The sequence below is a fragment of the Marmota monax genome, unplaced genomic scaffold (assembly GCF_021218885.2).
Source record: "Marmota monax isolate L192 unplaced genomic scaffold, Marmota_monax_Labrador192_F-V1.1 WCK01_AAM20220418_F8-fsc00001, whole genome shotgun sequence".
NCBI lineage: Eukaryota > Metazoa > Chordata > Mammalia > Rodentia > Sciuridae > Marmota > Marmota monax.
The window spans coordinates 42,027,472-42,049,342 of record NW_026693777.1 but is presented as its reverse complement, the minus strand read 5'-3'; the positions used below and the strand labels follow the sequence as shown (position 1 = coordinate 42,049,342).

General features: G+C 35.9%; 1 protein-coding gene across 7 annotated transcripts in view; it reads left to right on the top strand.

The window, feature by feature from the left end:
* Positions 1 to 21,871, top strand: part of Fsip1 (fibrous sheath interacting protein 1) — a 202,877-nt gene that overhangs the window by 42,470 nt on the left and 138,536 nt on the right. For 6 of the 7 annotated variants that reach the window (XM_046461048.1, XM_058584676.1, XM_058584677.1 and 3 more), the window contains exons 7-9: positions 3,562 to 3,686; positions 5,185 to 5,295; positions 11,566 to 11,724. In XM_046461048.1, coding sequence (XP_046317004.1) covers positions 3,562 to 3,686; positions 5,185 to 5,295; positions 11,566 to 11,724 — 395 coding nt within the window. The remainder of the gene's footprint in view (positions 1 to 3,561; positions 3,687 to 5,184; positions 5,296 to 11,565; positions 11,725 to 21,871) is intronic. The other variant, XM_058584678.1, reaches the window with a different exon arrangement.

Sequence of the window (21,871 nt, the reverse complement as noted above, 5' to 3'; positions counted from 1 at the left end):
AAATATATCTACCTCATATTTCAAATAAGACTACTTGATTAACGGGAAAAAAGTAATAAATTTTATATCTAAGGTTGTCACTTCTCTCTCCCAAAGTAATTCAAACTACTTAGTTTGTTTAACAAGTAATTGTATGATTGCCTAATACATAATACCCAGTTATAATCTATAGGTTTATTTATCTAGAAACTTCTTTTTTCTTTTATGTGGTACTGGTGAAACCAGGGCCTCATGTACTGAGTTACATCTCCAATCCTTTTTATTTTTCATTTTGAAAAAGGGTCTCATTAAGTTGCCAGGCTGGTTTTGAACTTTTGATCCTCTTGCCTTTGCCTCAAGAGTAGCTGGGATTCCAGGCATGTGCTATCACACTCAGCTAGAAACTTTTAAATTAGAACAAAACACATTTTTTTTTTAAACTCAGATTTACTTTTGTTTGAGAAGAATTGAAATTCAGCAGTCTTACTCTTTTCCTAGTTCTTTCTAGCCATTTTCATCAAAATTTATTCCTTAATGGTTCAGTTTATATTGATAATCAGCTGTAAATATACCAATTGACTATTTTCCTTGATTCTTTTTATTTTATTTATTTTAATTTGTTTTAATTAGTTATACATGACAGTAGAATGCATTTATGCAGTTTGATATACTATACATAGATGGGATATAATTTCTCATATTTCTGAGTGTAATGTTGCAGAATCATACTGGTCATGTAATCACGTATATACATATAGTAATAATGCCTGTTTCATTCTACTATATTTCGTATCCCCACATCTTCTTCTCTTCCCTCCCATCACTTTCTTCTATATAATCTAAGTTAACGATATTCTTCCCTAGTGCCCCGCTTCTTATTGTGAATTAGCATCAACATATTAGAGCAAACATTTGGCCTTTGGTTTTGTGGGACTGGCTTATTTTGCTTAGGATGATATTCTCCAACTCCAAACATTGACTGGCAAATGCCATAATTTTACTCTGTTTTAAAGCTGAGTAATAGTCCATTGAGTATATATACCACATTTTCTTTATCCATTCATTTATTGAGGGACACCTAGGTTTGTTCTGTAGTTTAGCTATTGTGAATTGAGCAGCTATAAACATTGATGTGGGTGCGTCATTGTAGTATGCTGATTTTAAGTCCTTTGGGTATAAACTGAGGAGTGGGATAGTTGGGTCAAATGGTAGTTTCATTTCCAATTTTTAGAGGAATCTACATACTGCTCTCCATAATGGTCGCACCAATTTGCCGTCTCACCAGCTATGTATGAGTGTACCTTTTTCCCCACATCCTCTTCAACATTTATTGTTGCCTGTATTCTTGATGATTGCCATTCTGACAGGAGTGAGATGAAATCTTAGAGTAGTTTTGATTTGCATTTCTCTAATTGCTAGAGATGTTGATCATTTTTTCATACATTTGTTCATCAATTGTATTCTTCTGTGAAGTGTCTGTTCAGTTCCTTAGCCCATTTATTGATTGGGTTACTTGTTTTTTTTTTTTTTTTTTGGCATTAAGTTTTTTGAGTTCTTTATTGTGGGAGACCGACCTTACACATGACTAGGTCACACTCCCCGGCTGGGTGCTGAGGCGCTCAGTCGCAGAAATGTAGCAGAGCTTTCCCCACTCTTTTTGGGTTCGAGGGTCAGTGTCTCATGCATGGGTGTTTCTTGCTACAGCCCCATGGGTGAAGCTACGCTCACCTGTTCCTTTGTAATATAACCTCTTGCCCTGTTTAGGATAGAATCTTCCATGGAAGTGCCTTGTGTGTGTCCCCTTCTCTTACTGTGCCCTTGGGTGTGGCCTACCAGGTGTCAATCAACCTGCTGACAGTGGACATCATGAAGATAGACTCAGCCCCCTGAAACCTGACCCCTTGTCTCATTTAAATAACTTCTCCTCAATAAAAGGGGTCAGCGCGTGCTCTTGCTCTCTCTTTTTGCGGCCCCCTAAGGTCAGAGGAGCCGTCACAGCGACCCCAAAGAAAAAGGTATTTGTGTCTCTTGTGTGGTTATCTCGTGTAGCCCAGTTAGCCCAGTTTAACTGGAGTGACCCCTGAGCCTTTTAGTCGGCGAGAACAGAAACCCGGCACTTTATGTATCCTAGACATTAATGCTTTATTGAATGTGCATGTGGTAAAGATTTTCTCCTAAAGGCTCTCTCCTCACTTTATTGTTTCCTTTGCTGAGAAGAAGCTTTTTAATTTGAATCCATCCCAGTTATTAATTATTTATTGATTTTACTTCTTGTGCTTTAGGAGTCTTATTAAGGAAGTCAGATCCTAGGCCAACATGGTGAAGATTTGGGCCTAATTTTTCTTCTATTAGGTGCAGGGTTCTAGTGCCTAAGTCTTTGATCCACTCTGAGTTGATTTTTGTACAGGGTGAGAGACAGAGGTTTAATTTCATTTTGCTACACATGGATTACCAGTTTTGCCAGCGCCGTTTGTTGAATAGATAATTTTTATTAATGTGACCTTTTATTAATTTTATTGACCTTTATTAATTTTATTAATGTACCTCTTACAAGGAAAATCTTGAGTAAACCTAGTCTGGACTGAGCTACTGACTGGTGTTTTCTTTTTTTTTTTGGATTTCAGTGTGGCAATTTGTCCTATTTTGTGGGGTGAGCTTTATTTGTCATTTAAGGAGACTCTCCTTTTGTGCATATTTTTAGAATTATACTGAAGGGTTCACATGATTTTATATTGTTATTTCTACAGGGGATAAGAGTTCACATATTTTTCCTGCCCTTTTTATGAGCACTCAGGGTCTGAGTGTTTCAGAAGATTGAGGAAAACTGACAAACTGAGATGGCCTCTGGGGATTTATACAGATGGAATAAAGAACATCCAGGACATTTATCCCCAGAACTTGCTTAAAAGACATCTTGAGCTGGGCACAGTGGTGCATGCTTGTAATACCAGTGACTCAAGAGGCTAAGGCAGGAGGATTACAAGTTCTAGGTCAGCCTGGGCAACTTAGCAAGACCCTGTCTCAGAATAAAAAATAAAAAGGGTTGGTGATATAGCTCATTGGTAGAGTTTCCCAGGGTCCAATCTCTGATACCACCATCCCACAGAGGGAGAGAAAAAAAGGCTTGAACCAAAGATTTATTGTTTTGAAGGAGTGATGGCAAATTAATAGAATAATTGGAGATGACTCTAGTTAATATTTAGGGGAAGTTTTGTTTCACATCAAGACAAAAATAGAATATATATTTTAAAAATTCTCATGATACCAGAGATTTCTTTTTCACATGCATGACTCTGAAATAGTTCTGTTCATATTTCCCATCATTCTCAAGGAATCAATATCAAGAAGGTTGATACATGATAATAATACAAGAAATGAGAAGTTCATTTAAACTTAAGTATCACATTTGTTTTTTTTAAGAAAAAATTACACACACACACACACATATATATCTGGATCTGAAATTTGGAAGGTACTTTTTCTGTCTGTGCTTTCTTATAACTTAAATATATGCTTAAAGTGAATTTTTAGTGTAACATATAATTGTAATCATGAAAACATTTTGAACTTTTTTAATATTAGATTTTGCCTATGATGTGGAAGGAAATGAGTCATTGATCAAAGCAGAAAAGAAACCTTTCTCAAATACAGAAAAATTTGAGCTCAGGGGTAAACACAACCACGATTTTGTTAAGCGAAACATTGAGGTATGTACTTAGAAATTCAGGAGTCAGAATGTGTGACTAAACGAGCTGCAACAATGATGGTAGAATGTTTAGGATCTTTAAATATTTCTGACCATGTTAAATGTGTTCATAATTGAACCAGAACATATATCTGAAAGAAAAGTTTTCTGAATCAATACTTACCTTCACTGTTTTCTATTACATTCTATCCCATCCTATCCTATCCTATCCTAACCTATCCTATCCCTTTAAAAAAAATGCTAGCTGCAACTGGCATTTATTTCATCACCTAGAAAAGTCTGGTTCCTACAATTTGAAATATATTTATTTAGATAATATCTTTGGATGATGTTTCCTAGATTTTCTATTGTGTATTAGTAAATTTGGTTTTTAAAAGTAATGAGATGGATTATGTAGCTAGTGCATTTAGAACTTGGAATGAGGATGCTTCTGGCAGAGCAGCAAGGGTAGACTGGAGAAGCCCACTAGTTGTCTGCCTCCCACTGTGCCTCTTGGTCACTGTCCTTGATAAAGCTCCCTGCTTCAGGGGTTATTCCTTGAATTTGCAAGTTCCGTAGCAAATTTGTTTATAAGACAGACTCAGACTAACCAAGGATACAGGAACTCCTGTATTAGACCAGAATATTAATTAATTAATTTATAATAAGAAATGTAAATGGGGTAGAAGAAGGCTCATAGCACAGCCCTTGAGCAACTAGTTACTAGAAGGCTGCATTGGTGAGAGTGAAGTCTTAGGAAGAGAAAGTAAGTAATTCCTACTGTTCAGTCTGATGCTTTTCCCACCATTTACATGTCATATTCAGGCAGACAAGATTCATGAGTCAACCTGCTACTGCCAGGACTGATCTTTGGGACTCTAATTTTTTTTGTACTCCATGTTCAAGTGATCTTTAGGAAACCTTATCCAGCTTGAGCTGTCTCTTTGTGCTGGCTCATTCTATACTATTTATTGCTTAGTTTTCTAAGAGCTTTAGAATTTCTCCCATATTCAAGTTCTGGCTGGCACAGCTCCACCATAGATTACATTTCCCCCATTTTAATAATAGTAACTGAATATTTATTTAAATTTCTTATAATATTTATGCTTGAAACTTTCAGTTTCATTTAGTAGATATCTTCTATAAGGAACTGTCAAGAAGAGGAATCCCACCAACATATACAATAATAATGCATCAGTAAAAATGTGGAAAAAAGGAAGAGTCCTTCCAAATGTCTCAGCAAATATATTTTTGCATGTGTGTATGCACATTTTACAAGGAGAGATTTGAAAATGCTCTCTTAGTAACAAAAGGGCCTGTTTATTTGGAAGTGGCCCCACAAAAGTGTTTGTCATAAAATAAAATTACCTAGCAATATAAAATTAGGGTTAGGGTCTAACATATGTCTCTCAACATATGTCTTGGTGTTTCTATTCTGTGGATGCCTCTGCCACTTTTTTATTTTCCTGAATTATGAATTGCTTTGAATATTTAATGTTTCTCATTAATGAATTCTGTAGTTGGCTAAGAATTCAAGAAACCCAGTGGTTATGATTGACAGAGAGAAGCAAAGACTGGCTGAACTTTTGAAGGACTTAGATGATGGAGATTCGGGACTGTCCAGTTCTGAGGTATGGAAACTCATAGTCAATGACTTATACAGTATATTTTTTTTAGGTTATGATACAGTATTCTCTGACTTTAAAAATTCCTATTGTATACATGTTTTCAAATTCATTTTTGGTCAATTTATTATTAATTCTTTAAGATCATTTTAAGTCTTTATTAGAGGACCACACATTGATTATCACGATAGTAACCACCGCCTGTGATGAGATGGGCTTAGATACTGATGACATAAGAATTTATTTCTCTCTATCCTTTTTTATTATCCCCACATTGGACACATGGTGTTTCACTATAGTTTTCAGTAATCCTAAAGAATACCATCCTGCTCCTTCCCAGTTAAACTTGACCAATTAATTCCCTGGGAGGCAAAAAACTGAGCTGAAAAGGGGAAATATGTAATGTAGGGGGCAAGTGCAGGTATTTATAGTGTCCCAGAAGGTCCCAGAAAGAGTGCAGTGGCCCAGTGTTTATATAGTAATATAGTAGGAATATTCTTTACTTCTACAAAGAAATACACCCTCCTGTGTTCCTTGACACAACTAGCCCTGCTGTTTTTTATTCTCCTGTGTTGAATAGAGACATGGTGGAGCAAATGCTGGCACTCTTTCCAGATCCCCTTTACCTACAACTTGTCTGTGTATCCATTCCCTAGCCTTGTGCCAGGCTACACACCTGTCCCCTTCCTTGGAGAATTAGCTGGAGCCAAATGGGAGCCAAGTAGCCCTGCCTACCTCAGATCCCTCACCTCAAAATAGGATTAGCTTTGTAGTGCTTCTCCAGAGATCAGATCCACGCTGGCCTTTAGCTTGCTTTGTGCCCTTGTCCTAGACTGTTTGCCTCATGCCCCTATTCCCAAAGACATTTCTCTGATAAATCACTCAAGCAAGATTTCCTGTCTCAGGTTCTGGATCTATGTAACCCAGCCTAAGACCCATAGGTTCAGAGGATGGATTTTGCTTTAGGTACAAAAGCAGTGCATGTGTGGTGATAACTGTGACTAGTAGGGCAGGATGCACCAATTCAGTGGGACTGGCATCAGCTAGTGATTGCTGTGTAGAAATCCTAGTCCAGTTGGGTGCAGTGGCGTACACCTCTAATCCCAGTGTCTCCAGAAGCAGAGGCAGGAGGATTGTGAGTTCGAAGCCAGCCTCATCAACTTAGTGAGGCCCTAGGCAACTCAGCAAGATCCTGTCTCTAAATAAAATATTTTTAAAAAAGGTATGGGAATATGCTCAATTTTTAAGTGTCCCTAGGTTCAATCTTTGGTACCCCTCAAAAAAAAAAAAAAATCCTAGTCCAGGGCTGTCCAGATCCTCCAATTTTTTGAAACAAGCTAAAAATTCAGATTTTTATGGGAAACATTAAAATATTGACAGGTAAGTCCATTCAATATAATTCAATGTGGGTAAACAGAATATTTCTCACCTTCCACCCCAAACCAAAAACAAATCTACAGAATATCACAGGTTACGATGTCTAAATAATCTTTTCTTAGATAATGAGCACTCAGTGGGGGCTGGGTCTAGGAATGGACAAAGATTTTACTGTGTGGGCTGGTGAAGTAGGGGCAAAGGGCACATTGCTGAATATCCCCATAACTCTGAGATACATTAGCTTTGTTGATTTATGGTAATTTTCTTATTTGATGAACAAAAGCTCAGATAATAGAATTAAGAAACCTTGGTTTCAGTCCTTGTTTTGTTAATTGTGAATTTGTAAACTGCTGCCCACTGTCTGTGTGTCAAACTATGTTATGATGAATCTTCCTTGTACCTTCTATGAATGTTTTCATAGGGATTTTTTTGCTATTAATATTGCATTTTGCATATGATTCTTGTTAGCATTTATGTCTTATTCTTTAAAAAATTATTTTTTTGTTCTAATTAGTTATACATGATAGCAGAATGCATTTTGATTCATTGTATAGAAATGGAGTACAACTTTTCTCTAGTTGTACATAGTGTAGAGTTATACCACATATACAGTCATACATGTACCTAGGGTAATGTTCCACCAGCTTTCCTACCCCCATGTCCCCTCCCCTTCATTCCCTCCCCTTTGCCCAGTCAAAGTTCCTCCATTCTCCCCATGCACTGCCCCTCTAACCACCTCCCGTGCCCCCATTATGGGTCAGTATCTACTTATCAGAGAGAACATTTAGCCTTTATAAATTTTTGGGGGGATTGGCTTTCTTCTCTTAGCATGATATTGTCCCATCTCCATCCATTTATATACAAATGCTATAATTTTATCCTCTTTTACTACTTAGTAATATTCCATTGAGTATATGTACCACAGTTTCTTTATCCATTCATCTGTTGAAGGGCGTCTAGGTTGGTTCCACAGTTTAATTCTTGTGATTTGAGCTGCTGTAAACATTGATGTGGCTGTATCACTGTAGTATGCTGATTTTAAGTCCTTTGGGTATAGGCTGAGGAGTGGGATAGCTGGGTCAAATGGTGGTTCCATTCCGAGTTTTCTAAGGAATCTACATACTGCTTTTTATAGTGGTTGCAATAATTTGTAGTCCCACCAGCAATGTATGAGTGTACCTTTTCTCTACATCCTTGCCAACACTTATTATTGCTTGTATCCTTGATAATTGCTCTTCTGACTAGAGTGAGATGAAATTTTAGAGTAGTTTTGATTTGTATTTCTCTGCTTACTAAAGAGGTTGAACATTTTTTCATATATTTGTTGATCAATTGTATATCTTCTTCTGAAAAGTATCTGTTCAGTTCCTTAGCCCATTTATTGATTGAGTTATTTAGTTTTTTGGTGTTAAATTTTTAAAATTCTTTATATATCCTGGAGAATAGTGCTCTATCTTATGTGTGTGTAGTAAAGATGTTCTCCCACTCTTTGGGCACTTCTCTTATGGATTGTTTCCTTTGCTGAAAAGAAGGTTTTTAGTTTGAATTCATCCCATTTATTAATTCTTGATTTTATTTCTTTCACTTTAGGAGTCTGGTTAAGGAAGTTAGGACCTAATCTGAAATGATGAAGATTTGGGCCTACTTTTTCTTCTTTTTGATGCAGGGTTCTCTGTTCTAGTGCCTAAGTCTTTGATACTCTTTGACTTGAGTTTTGTACATGGTGAGAGATAGTGGGTTTAATTTCATTTTGCTGCATATAGATTTCCAGTTTTCCAGTACCATTTGTTGAAGGCGGCTATCTTTTCGCCAATGTATGTTTTTGGCACCTTTGTCAAGTGTGAGATAACTGTATTTACGTGGGTTTGTCTCTGTGTCTTCTGTACTATTGGTCTACAAGTCTATTTTGGTGCTGATATCATGCCATTTTTGTTACTATAGCTCTGTAGTATAGTTGAAGGTCTGATATTGTGATGCCTCTTCTTGCTAAGGAGTGCTTTGGCTATTCTGGTTCTCTTATTTTTCCAAATGAATTTCATGATTGCTTTTTCTATTTATATGAAGAATGTTGTTGGTATTTTAATTGGAATTGCATTAAATCTGTATAAAGCTTTTTATAATATGTCCATTTTGACAGTATTAATTCTTCTTATCCAAGAACATTCAATGTCTTTCTTTAGTGTTCTGTAGTTTTCATTGTATAGGACTTTAACCTCTTTTGTTAGATTGATTCCCAAGTATTTTATTATTTTTTTAATGAGACAATTGTGAGTGGGGTATTTTCCTAATTTTTCTTTCTGAGAATTCATCACTGATGTATAGAAATGCTTTTGATTTATGGGTGTTGATTTTATATTCTGATACTTTGCTGAATTGATTTATTAGTTCTAGAAGTTTTCTGGTGGAGTTTTTTGAATCCTGTAAGTATAGAATCATGTTGTTGGCAAATAGTGAAAGTTTGAGTTCTTCTTTTCCTATTTATATCCTTTTAATTTCTTTCATCTGTCTAATTGCTCTGGCTAGAGTTTCAAGGACTATGTAGAATAGGAGTGGTGGAAGAGGGCATCCCTGTCTTGTTCCAGTTCTTAGAGGGAATGCCTCCAGTTTTTCTCCATTTAGAATAATGTTGGCCTTGGGCTTAGCATAGATAGCTTTCACAATGTTGAGATATGTTCCTACTATCCCTATTTTTTCTAGTGTTCTGACCATGAAAGGGTGTTGTATTTTATCAATTAATTTTTCTGCATATATTGAGATGACCATATGATTCTTATCTTTAATCTATTGATGTGATGAATTATGTTTTTGAACTCTGTATGTTGAACCAACCTAGCATCCCTGAAATGAACACCATTTGATCATGGTGCATTATCTTTTAAATATGTTTTTGTATGCAATTTGCCAGAATTTTATTGAAAATTTTTGCATCTATGTTCATCAGGGATATTGGTCTGAAGCTTTCTTTCCTTGATATGTCTTTGTCTGGCTTAGGTTTCAAGGTGACACCTTCTTCATAGAATGAGTTTGGAAAGGTTCCCTCTTTTCTATTTCATGAAATAATTTGAGGAATATTGGTATTAATTTCTTTTTTGTAGGTCTTATAGAACTTGTCTGAGAACCTGTCTGGTCTTTGGCTTTTCTTAGTTGGTAGGCTTTTGATGACATCTTCTATTCATGCTTGATATTTATCTGTTTAAATTGTGTATATCTTCCTGATTCAGTTTGGGAAGCTCCTATATCTCTAGAAATTTTCTGGTGTCTTCAATATTTTCTATTTTATTGGAGTATAAATTTTCAAAATAGTTTCTAGTTATCTTCAGTATTTCAGTGGTATCTGTCATAATATTTCCTTTTTCATCACAAATTTTAGTAATTTGAGTTTTCACTTCTTTTTGTTAGGGTGGTTAAGGGTTTATCAATTTTATTAATTTTTTCAAAGAACCAGCTTTTGGTTTTATCAATTTTTTTTTCAATTATTTCTTTTGTTTCAGTTTCATTGATTTCAGCCCTTATTTTAATTATTTTCTGTCTTCTACTATTTTTGATATTGATTTTTTCTTCTTTCTCTAGTGCTTTGAGATGTAATGTCAGGTTATTTATTTGTTGACTTTTACTTCTTTTAATGAATGAGTTCAATGCAGTGAACTTTCCTCTTAGCAATGCCTTTATAGTGTCCCAGAGATTTTGGTCTGTTGTTTATCAAAATTATCATTTACTTTTAAGATTTTTTTTTATCTCCTCCCTGATGTCTTCTGCTATCCATGCATATTTTAATAATGTATTATTAATCTCCAGGTGTTGGAATAGCTTTTATTTTTTATTTTATCATTGATTTCTAATTTTATTCCATTATGGTCTGGTAGAATACAGGGTACTATCACTATATTTTTGTATTTTCCATATGGTCTATTTTAGGGAAGGATCCATGTGCTTCTTAGAAAAAAGTGTCTTCACTCATTGATGGATGGAATATTTTATGTATGTCTGTTAAGTCTAAATTATTGGTGGTATTATTGAGTTCTGTAATTTCTTTGTTTATTTTTTTGTTTAGAAGATCTATGCAGTGGGGAAAGAGATGTGTTAAAGTCACCCAGTATTATTGTGTTGTAATCTATTTGACTCTTGAACTGAGAAGAGTTTGTTTAATGTATGTAGATGCTCCATTGTTTGGGGCATAAATATTTATGATTGTTATGTCTAGTTGATATATGATTCCCTTAAGCAGTACATAATGTTCTTCTTTATCCTTTCTGACTAACTTTGGTTTGAAGTCCACTTTTATCTGATATGAGAATGGGAACCCCTGCTTGTTTCTACAGTCCATGTGAGTGTTATGTTTGTTCCCATCCTTTCACCTTCAGACTATAGATGTCTTTTCCAATAAGATGAGTCTCTTGAAGGCAGCATATTGTTGGGTGTTCTTTTTTAATCCAATCTGCCAGTCTGTGTCTTTTAACTGATGAATTTAGGCCATTAATATTCAGGGTTATTATTGAAATATTGTTTGTATTCCCAGTAATTTTGTTTTGTTTTTTACTTGACTTTGTTTCTCCTTTGATTGTGTTTTCCTTTAGGGTAGTTACTGATTTCTTCCTATTCAACACATCACAAAACCTTTTTCTAAAGTAGAGAAATGAAAATATTATGATAACCAGACTAAGAGATTTAGTCCATAGGAGAAACTCCCACATAATGTAAGAAGATACTTTACACAGAGTTGGCAGATAATGAAACTGTAAACTATTTCATTTTTTCTTTTACCATCCTAATATTAATTCTGTGTTTCTTGTTTTGCTTTTGTTTGTTTTGTGAAATCCTGGGCTTTGATAAAGCAGTCTGAAAGGTATGTTTTGGAAAATGTAGTATGGATATGACCTGGTAACCCTTGTTTCATTTTAGGGTGATCAGTCTGGTTGGCTGGTCCCAGGAGAAGGATACACATTTGCAGCCACCCAGCATCAGCAGCTTGCTGAAATTCATACAAAACTCCAAGAACTAGCTGCAGTCCGCCCAATAATTCCCAGCTTTTCTCCAAGACTTGAAAATCAGAATGATCAGGTATTCTTTTTTTTTAATTGATTTTTAAAATATATGACACCAGAATGTATTACAATTTATATTATATATAGAGAGTACTTTTTTCATATCTCTGGTTGTATATAAAGTATCTTCACACCAATTCATATCTTTATACATGTACTTTATTTATTTATTTATTTATTTTTATTGGTTGTTCAAAACATTACAAAGCTCTTGACATATCATATTTCATACATTAGATTCAAGTGGGTTATGAACTCCCATTTTTACCCCAAATACAGATTGCAGAATCACATTGGTTACACATCCACATTTTTACATAATGCCATATTAGTAACTGTTGTATTCTGCTACCTTTCCTATCCTCTACTACCCCCCTCCCCTCCCCTCCCATCTTCTCTCTCTACCCCATCTACTGTAATTCATTTCTCTCCTTGTTTTTATTCCCATTCCTCTCACAACCTCTTATATGTAATTTTGTGTAACAATGAGGGTCTCCTTCCATTTCCATGCAATTTCCCTTTTCTCTCCCTTTCCCTCCCACCTCTCATCCCTGTTTAATGTTAATCTTTTCCTCCTGTTCTTCCTCTCTGCTCTGTTCTTAGTTGCTCTCATTATATCAAAGAAGACATTTGGCATTTGTTTTTTAGGGATTGGCTAGCTTCACTTAGCATAATCTGCTCTAATGCCATCCATTTCCCTGCAAATTCCATGATTTTGTCATTTTTTAGTGCTGCATAATACTCCATTGTGTATAAATGCCACATTTTTTTTATCCATTCATCTATTGAAGGGCATCTTGATTGGTTCCACAGTCTAGCTATTGTGAATTGTGCTGCTATGAACATCGATGTGGCAGTATCCCTGTAGTACGCTCTTTTAAGGTCTTCAGGGAATAGTCCGAGAAGGGCAATAGCTGGGTCAAATGGTGGTTCCATTCCCAGCTTTCCCAGGAATCTCCATACTGCTTTCCAAATTGGCCACACCAATTTGCAGTCCCACCAGCAATGTACAAGTGTACCCTTTTCCCCACATCCTCACCAGCACTTGTTGTTGTTTGACTTCATAATGGCTGCCAATCTTACTAGAGTGAGATGGTATCTTAGGGTGGTTTTGATTTGCATTTCTCTGACTGCTAGAGATGGTGAGCATTTTTTCATGTACTTGTTGATTGATTGTATATCCTCCTCTGAGAAGTGTCTGTTCAGGTCCTTGGCCCATTTGTTGATTGGGTTATTTGTTATCTTATTGTTTAATTTTTTGAGCTCTTTGTATACTCTGGATATTAGGGCTCTATCTGAAGTGTGAGGGGTAAAAATTTGTTCCCATGATGTAGGCTCCCTATTTACCTCTCTTATTGTTTCTCTTGCTGAGAAAAAACTTTTTAGTTTAAGTAAGTCCCATTTGTTGATTCTTGTTATTAACTCTTATGCTATGGGTGTCCTATTAAGGAATTTGGAGCCTGACCCCACAATATGTAGATCGGAGCCAACTTTTTCTTCTATCAGACGCAGAGTCTCTGATTTGATATCAAGCTCCTTGATCCATTTTGAGTTAACTTTTGTGCATGGTGAGAGAAGGGGATTCAGTTTCATTTTGTTGCATATGGATTTCCAGTTTTCCTAGCACCATTTGTTGAAGATGCTATCCTTCCTCCATTGCATGCTTTTAGCCCCTTTATCAAATATAAGATGGTTGTAACTTTGTGGATTAGTCTCTGTGTCCTCTATTCTGTACATTGGTCCACCCGCCTGTTTTGGTACCAGTACCATGCTGTTTTTGTTACTATTGCTCTGTAGTATAGTTTGAAATCTGGTATTGCTATGCCGCCTGATTCACACTTCTTGCTTAGCATTGTTTTTGCTATTCTGGGTCTTTTATTTTTCCATATGAATTTCATGATTGCTTTATCTATTTCTACAAGAAATGTAATTGGGATTTTGATTGGCATTGCATTAAACCTATAGAGAACTTTTGGTAATATTGCCATTTTGATGATGTTAGTTCTGCCTATCCATGAACAGGGTATATTTTTCCATCTTCTAAGATCTTCTTCTATTTCTCTCTTTAGGGTTTTGTAGTTTTCATTGTGTAAGTCTTTCACCTCTTTTGTTAGGTTGATTCCCAAGTATTTTATTTTTTTTTGAGGATATTGTGAATGGGGTGTTTTTCCTCATTTCCGTTTCAGACGTTTTGTCGCAGATATACAGAAATACCTTTGATTTATGTGTGTTGATTTTATATCCTGCCACTTTGCTGAATTCATTTATTAGTTCTAGTAGTTTCTTTGTAGACCCTTTTGGGTCTGCTAGGTATAGAATCATGTTGTCCGCAAATAGTGATAATTTAAGTTCTTCTTTTCCTATTTTTATGCCTTTAATTTCTTTCATCTGTCTAATTGCTCTGGCCAGTGTTTTGAGAACTATATTGAATAGAAGTGGTGATAGAGGGCATCCATGTCTTGTTCCAGATTTTAGAGGGAATGCCTTCAATTTTTCTCAATTCAGAATGATGCTAGCCTGAGGCTTAGCATAGGTAGCTTTTACAATGTTGAGGTAAGTTCCTGTTATCCCTAGTTTTTCTAATGTTTTGAACATAAAGGGATGCTGTACTTTGTCGAATGCTTTTTCTGCGTCTATTGAGATGATCATATGGTTCTTATTTTTAAGTCTATTGATGTGGTGAATAACATTTATTGATTTCCGTATATTGAACCATCCTTGCATCCCAGGGATGAATCCTACTTGATCATGGTGCACAATTTTTTTGATGTGCCTTTGTATCCGATTCGCCAGAATTTTATTGAGGATTTTTGCATCTATGTTCATCAGAGATATTGGTCTGTAGTTTTCTTTCTTTGAGGTGTCTTTGTCTGGTTTCGGAATCAGGGTGATGTTGGCCTCATAGAATGAATTTGGCAGATCTCCTTCTTTTTCTATTTCCTGAAATAACTTGAAAAGTATTGGTATTAATTCTTCCTTAAAGGTTTTGTAAAACTCTGCTGTATACCCATCCGGTCCTGGGCTTTTCTTGGTTGGAAGTCTTTTGATTGCTTCTTCTATTTCATCTATTGTTATTGGTCTGTTTAAGTTGTGAGTATCCTCCTGACTCAGTCTGGGCAAATCATATGACTTAAGGAATTTATCAATGTCTTCACTATCTTCTATTTTATTGAAATATAGGTTTTCAAAATAATTTCTAATTGTCTTCTGTATTTCTGTAGTGTCTGTTGTGATATTGCCTTTTTCATCCCGTATGTTAGTGATTTGAGTTCTCTCTCTTCTTCTCTTCGTTAGCATGGCTAAGGGTCTGTCGATCTTATTTATTTTTTCAAAGAACCAACTTTTAGTTTTGTTAATTTTTTCAATAGTTTCTTTTGTTTCAATTTCATTGATTTCCGCTCTGATTTTAATTATTTCTTGCCTTCTGCTACATTTGCTGTTGTTTTGCTCTTCCTTTTCTAGGGCTTTGAGATGAAGTGTGAGCTCATTTATTTGTTGGTTTTTCCTTTTTTTGAGGAATGACCTCCAAGCGATGAATTTCCTTCTTAAAACTGCTTTCATTGTGTCCCATAGATTCCGATATGTTGTGTCTGTATTTTCATTTATCTCTAAGAATTTTTTGATTTCTTCCTTTATGTCTTCTGTAACCCATTGATCATTCAGTAACATATTGTTCATTTTCCATGTGATGTAGGATTTTTCCTTCCGTCTTTTATCATTGATTTCCAGTTTCATTCCATTATGATCAGATAAAATGCATGGTATTATCTCCACCCCTGTATATTTACTGAGGGTTGCCCTATGGCATAATATATGGTCTATTTTTGAGGAGGATCCATGTGCTGCTGAGAAAAAAGTATATCCACTTGATGATGGTTGATATATTCTATATATGTCAGTTAAGTCTAGGTTGTTGATTGTGATATTGAGTTCTATAGTTTCTTTATTCAGCTTTTGTTTGGAGGATCTGTCCAATGGTGAGAGAGGTGTGTTGAAGTCACCCATAATTATTGTGTTGTGGTCTATTTGATTCTTGAACTTGAGGAGAGTTTGTTTTATGAATGTCGCAGCACCATTATTTGGTGCATAAATATTGATAATTGTTATGTCTTGTTGGTGAATGGTTCCTTTTAACAGTATATAATGTCCTTCCTTATCCCTTTTGATTAATTTAGTCTTGAAGTCAATTTTATTCGATATGAGGATGGCCACCCCTGCTTGCTTACGAGGACCGTGTGCATGGTATATTTTTTCCCAACCTTTCACCTTCAGCCTGTGTATATCTTTTCCAATCAGATGTGTCTCCTGGAGGCAGCATATTGTTGGATTTGTTTTTTTAATCCATGTTACCAGCCTATGTCGCTTTATTGGAGAGTTTAAGCCATTAATGTTTAGAGTTACTATTGATATATGGTTTGTACTTCCAGCCATGTTTGATTATTTATCTTCTTCTTCTTTTTTTTTAATTTAGTTTGTTTCTCCATGGTTAGCTTTCCCCCCGCTCCCTGTCTAACATACTATCATAGACATCTTTTTAAGACATGTAGACCTAACCTTATTCTTTTGATAGGCTCATGATATTCCATGCTGTGTATATACAAGTTATACAAAGAGGGGCCCTGAACTACTATATATAATATTATATATATATATATATATATATATATATATATATATAAAATATTGTTTTTCATTTCTTCCTCGTGTAGTGTTTTGTCAAGATGCTTTGCAATGCTGGTTTTCTGCCTGCAAATTCTTTTAACTTTTGTTTATCATGAAAGATTTTTATTTCGTTGTTGTACCTGAAGCTTAATTTTGCTGGATACAAAATTCTTTGTTGGCATCCATTGTCTTTCAGTGTTTGAAATATGTTGTTCCAGGATCTTCTCGCTTTCAGCGTCTGTGATGAAAAATCCGTTGTTAACCTTATTTGTTTACCCCTGAATGTAATCTGCCTCCTTTCTCTTGTAGCTTTTAATATTTTCTCATTGTTCTGTATATTGGATATCTTCATAAAAATGTGTCTTGGCGTTGGTCTACTGTGATTTTGTATGCTCGGTGTCCTGTATGCATCAACAATTTGTATATCTTTTTCTTTTTTATTTCTGGAAAGTTTTCTATAATTATTTCATTCAGCAGGTTGCTCATTCCCTTGGTTTGAACCTCTATACCTTCCTCTATCCCGATGACTCTTAAGTTTGGTTTTTTTATGTTATCCCATATCTCTTGGATGTTTTTCTCGTGATTTTTTACCAGCCTTTCTGAGTTGGCTAGACTCTTTTCAAGATGATATATTTTGTCTTCATTATCTGACGTTCTGGCTTCTACTTGCTCCACTCTGTTAGTCATACTCTCATTTGAGTTTTTAATTTGGTTTATAGTTTCCTGCATTTCTAGAATTATTGTTTGATTTTTTTATAATCTGTATCTCCTGATAAAGATGCTTATTTGCTTCTTTTATCTGTTTATGTAATTCATTTTCAGTGTGTTCTTTCACTGTTTGAATTTGCTGTCTCATATCCTCTTTAAGATTCCATTCCATCTGTCTCATGTATTCCTTGAGTTCTTTGTTTGGCCATTTTTCTGATGCCTCTAGGTCCTCCTGAATATTTAGGCTGTCCTGCATTGTTTGTACTCCTTTTCTTCCTTGCTTTTTCATGCTGCTCATGTTACTTCTTGTTCTGTTTGACTGCTGAGTTACTGTTTACTCCTATAAATTTATTTGATGCTTGGGAGGAAAGGTATTAGAAGGGAAGGGAAGAAGTCACTAAAGAGAATGAGAGTAAGCAGGTAGAATTCAAGGAAGGGGGAATAAGGAAATTGAAAAGAAATGAAAAGATAAAAGAAAAAAAATAGAAATTAAAAAAAATTTAAAAAAATAATCAAAAAAATTAAAATAAAAAAATAATAAAAAAAATTTTTAAAAAATTAAAAAAAAACCCCCCAAATTTAATAAATGAAGTCTTAGAGTTTGATTAACTTCTCTTCCAGTAGGTGGAGCTGAGCCCACCGGGCCAAGCTTCTCCTCTCAATACGCGGGAACCAATCACTGTGCAGCAGCTCCTCCTCCCATACTGGGCGGGTCTCCAGTCCTGAGTGCCTAGGGCCTTCTCTTGTGTCTAGTCACTTCTCCACTTTTCCTCAAGCCAGGCCCTGCTCACCGGTGACGCTCACCACAATATTGGCTATATGCCATGTCTGCTGCTCCCGGGAGCCCTATTTTCTTGAACGACTGGGCACACTCTCCCCGTTTGCCATTCCCTCACACCCTAAGTTTGTGGAGCTTGGGGCTGAGAACCCTCAGCGAATTTTGCTTGCCCTCCGGTAGCCACGCCCCCGGTAGCTGGTATAAGAGACCTCAGTTGTCAGCACTGGTGGGAGCGGTAGCCAGGGGTTCCCGGCCGTGGGTCCCGCACCACTCCTGATTCCCTCGGTCTGACTATTGCGCTCACGGGAGAGCTGGGAGGGCCCCTTATGGGAGAGCTGGGAGGGGCCCTTAAGGTTTCCCCGCTGTGTGGAGAGGAAGGGCTAGGGGATTATACACCTGTCGCCGCCGGTTTCAATGAAGTTATCTCCTCCGCCGCCTATACATGTACTTTGGATAATGATTTTCATCACATTCCACCATCATTTCTAACACCCTGCCCCTTCCCTTCCCCTCCCAACTCTCTGCCCTATCTAGAGTTTTTCTATTCCTCCCATGCTCCCCTTCCCTACCCCATTATGAATCAGACTCCTTATATCAGAGAAAACATTTGGCATTTTTTTTTGGGGGGGGGATTGGCTAACTTCACTGAGCATTATCTTTTCCAGTGCCATCCATTTACCTGCAATGCCATGATTTTATTCTCTTTTATTGCTGAGTAATATTCCATTGTGTATATATGCCACGTTTTTAAAAATCCATTCGTCTACTGAAGGGCATCTAGGTTGGTTCCACAGTTTAGCTATTGTGAATTGTGCTGCTATAAACATTGATGTGGCTGTGTCCCTGTAGTATGCTGTTTTTAAGTCCTTTGGGTATAGACCAAGGAGAGGGATAGCAGGGTCAAATTGTGGTTCCATTCCCAGTTTTCCAAGGAATCTACATACTCCTTTCCATAGTGGCTTTACCAATTTGCAGTTCCACCAGCAATGTATGAGTGTACTTTTCCCCCACATCCTCGCCAACACTTACTGTTGTTTGTCTTCATAATAGCTGCCATTCTGACAGGAGTAAGATGAAATCTTAGAGTAGTTTTGATTTGCATTTCTCTAATTGCTAGCGATGATGAACATTTTTTCATATATTTGCTGACTGATTGTATATTGTCTTCAGAGAAGTGTCAGTTCAGGTCCTTGGCCCATTTACTGATTGGGTTATTTGTTTTTTTTGGTGTTTCACTTTTTGAGTTCTTTATATACCCTAGAGATTAGTGCTCTATCTGATGTGTGCAGGGTAAAAATTTTCCCTGAAGATGTATGCTCTCTATTCACCTCCCTGCTTATTTCTTTTGCTGAGAAGAAACATTTTAGTTTGAATCCATCCCATTTATTGATACTTGATTTTAATTCTTGTGCCATAGGTGTCTTATTAAGGAAGTTGTGGTGTAATCAAATATGATGAAGATTAGGGCCTACCTTCTTCTATTAGATGCAGGGTCTCTGGTTTTATTCCTAGGCTCTTGATCTCCTTTGAGTTGATTTTTGTGAATGGTGAGAGATAGGGGTTTAATTTCATTTTGTTGCATATGGATTTCCAATTTTCCCAGCACTATTTGTTGAAGAGACTATCTTTTCTCCAGTATATGTTTTGGTACCTTTGTCTAACTTAAGGTAATTGTAATTTTGTGGGTTAGTCTCTGTGTCCTCTATTCTGTACCATTGGTCTGCTAGTCTGTTTTGGTGCCAATACCATGCTGTTTTTGTTACTATTGCTCTGTGTATAGTTTAAGGTCTGGAATAGTGATGCCAACTGCTTCACATTTCCTGCTAAGGATTGCTTTAGCTATTCTGGGTCTCTTATTTTTCCAGATGAATTTCATGATTGCTATTTCTATGAGGAATGCCTTTGGGATTTTGATCATGATTGCATTAAATCTGTATAGTGCTTTTGGTAGTCTGGTCATTTTGATAATATTAATTCTGCCAACCCAAGAGCAAGGTAGATCTTCCCATTTTCTAAGGTCTTCTTTTATTTTTTTCTTTAGGGTTCTGTAGTTTTCATTGTATATTTCATTGTATCTGTCATCTCTTTCATTAAGTTGATTCCCAAGTATTTTTATTTCTGAGGCTATTTTAAATGGGATAATTTTCATCATTTCCATTTCAGAGGATTTGTCACTGTTGTACAGAAATGCCTTTGATTTATGGGTGTTGATTTTATATCCTGCTACTTTGCTGAGTTCATTTACTAGTTCTAGAAGTTTGCTGGTGGCATTTTTAGGGTCTTCGAGGTATAGAATCATATTGTCAGAAATTAGTGCTAGTTTAAGTTCTTCTTTTTCTATGCATATCCCTTTAATTTCTTTTGTCTGTCTAATTGCTCTGGCCAGTGTTTCAATAACTATGTTGAGTAGAAGTGGTGAAAGAGGACATCCCTGTCTTGTTCCACTTTTTAGGGAATTCCTTTAATTTTTCTCCATTTAGAATGATGTTGGTCTGCGGCTTAGTGTAGATAGCCTTTACGATATTGAGATATGTTCCTTTTATCCCTAATTTTTCTAGTGTTTTGAACATGAAGGGGTGCTGTATTTTGTTGAAAGCTTTTCTGCATCTATTAAGATGATAATTTGATTCTTATCTTTGAGTCTATTGATGTGATGAATTGCATTTATTGATTTCCATATGTTGAACCAACCTTGCATCCCTGGGATGAATCCCACTTGATTGTGGTTCTCTATCTTTTGGATATGTTTCTGTATTTGATTTGCCAGAATTTTATTGAGAATTTTTGCATCTATGTTCATTAGAGATATTGTTCTGAAGTTTTCTTTCTTTGATGTATCTTTGTCTGGTTTTGGAATCAGGGTGATATTGGCCTCATAGAATGAGTTTGGAAGTGCTCCCTCTTTTTCTATTTCATGGAATAAATTGAAGAGTATTGGTATTAGTTCTTATTTAAAAGTTTTGTAGAACTCTGCTATGTATATATCTGGTCCTGAGCTTTTCTTGGTTGGTAGGCTTCTGATGGTGTCTTCTATTTCATTGATTGATATTGGTCTATTTAAATTGTATATATCATTCTGATTCAATTTGGGCAAATCATATGACTTAAGAAATTTGTGGATGCCTTTAATATCTTCTATTTTATTGGAGTACAAGTTTTCAAAGTAGTTTCTAATTATCCTCTGTATTTCTTTAGTGTCTGTTGTGATATTGACTTTTTTATTACATATGTTAGTAATTTGAGTTTTCTCTCTTTTCCCTTTGTTAGCATGGTAAAGGTTTGTCAACTTTATTTTTTCAAAGAACCAACTTTTTGTTTTGTCAATATTTTCAATTGCTTCTTTTGTTTTGATTTCATCTCTAATTTTAATTATTTCCTGCCTTCTACTGCTTTTGGAGTTTATTTGTTCTTCTTTTTCTAGGGCTTTGAGATGTACTGTTAGGTCATTTATTTGTTGACTTTTTATTCTTTTAAGGAATGAACTCCATGCAATGAACTTTCCTCTTAGTACTGCCTTCAGTGTCCCAGAGATTTCGATATGTTGTGTTTGTGTTCTCATTTACCTCTAAGAATTTTTAAATCTCCTCCTGATGTCTTTTGCAACCCAGTGTTCATTCAGTAACATATTGTTCAGTCTCCAGGTGTATTTGAAGTACTCTTCGATGACATTCTTGGCCTGAGATTCTTTGCCATAATCCTTAACAACTACACAACTGCAACCAACCACTTTACGGGGCTTGCCCTCTCGGTAAATTTTATAGAGGCCTACCCATTCTCCTAGTTTCTTGTTGTCATTGACCTTAATTAGATTGATTTGGTGTTCAGCACAAAGGGACTCCACCAATTTGACATAAATAGGCTCATTACAGTTGGATGCAAATACACAGAAATGGGCCTGGCGCACAATTCCTCTCAAAGTCCAGATGCTTCTGCAACAAACATCAGCTTCATGTTTCATTCATTTAGCATAATGCTTGATTTGCTTACTGCTACAAATGAGGCTTAGGATCCTCAA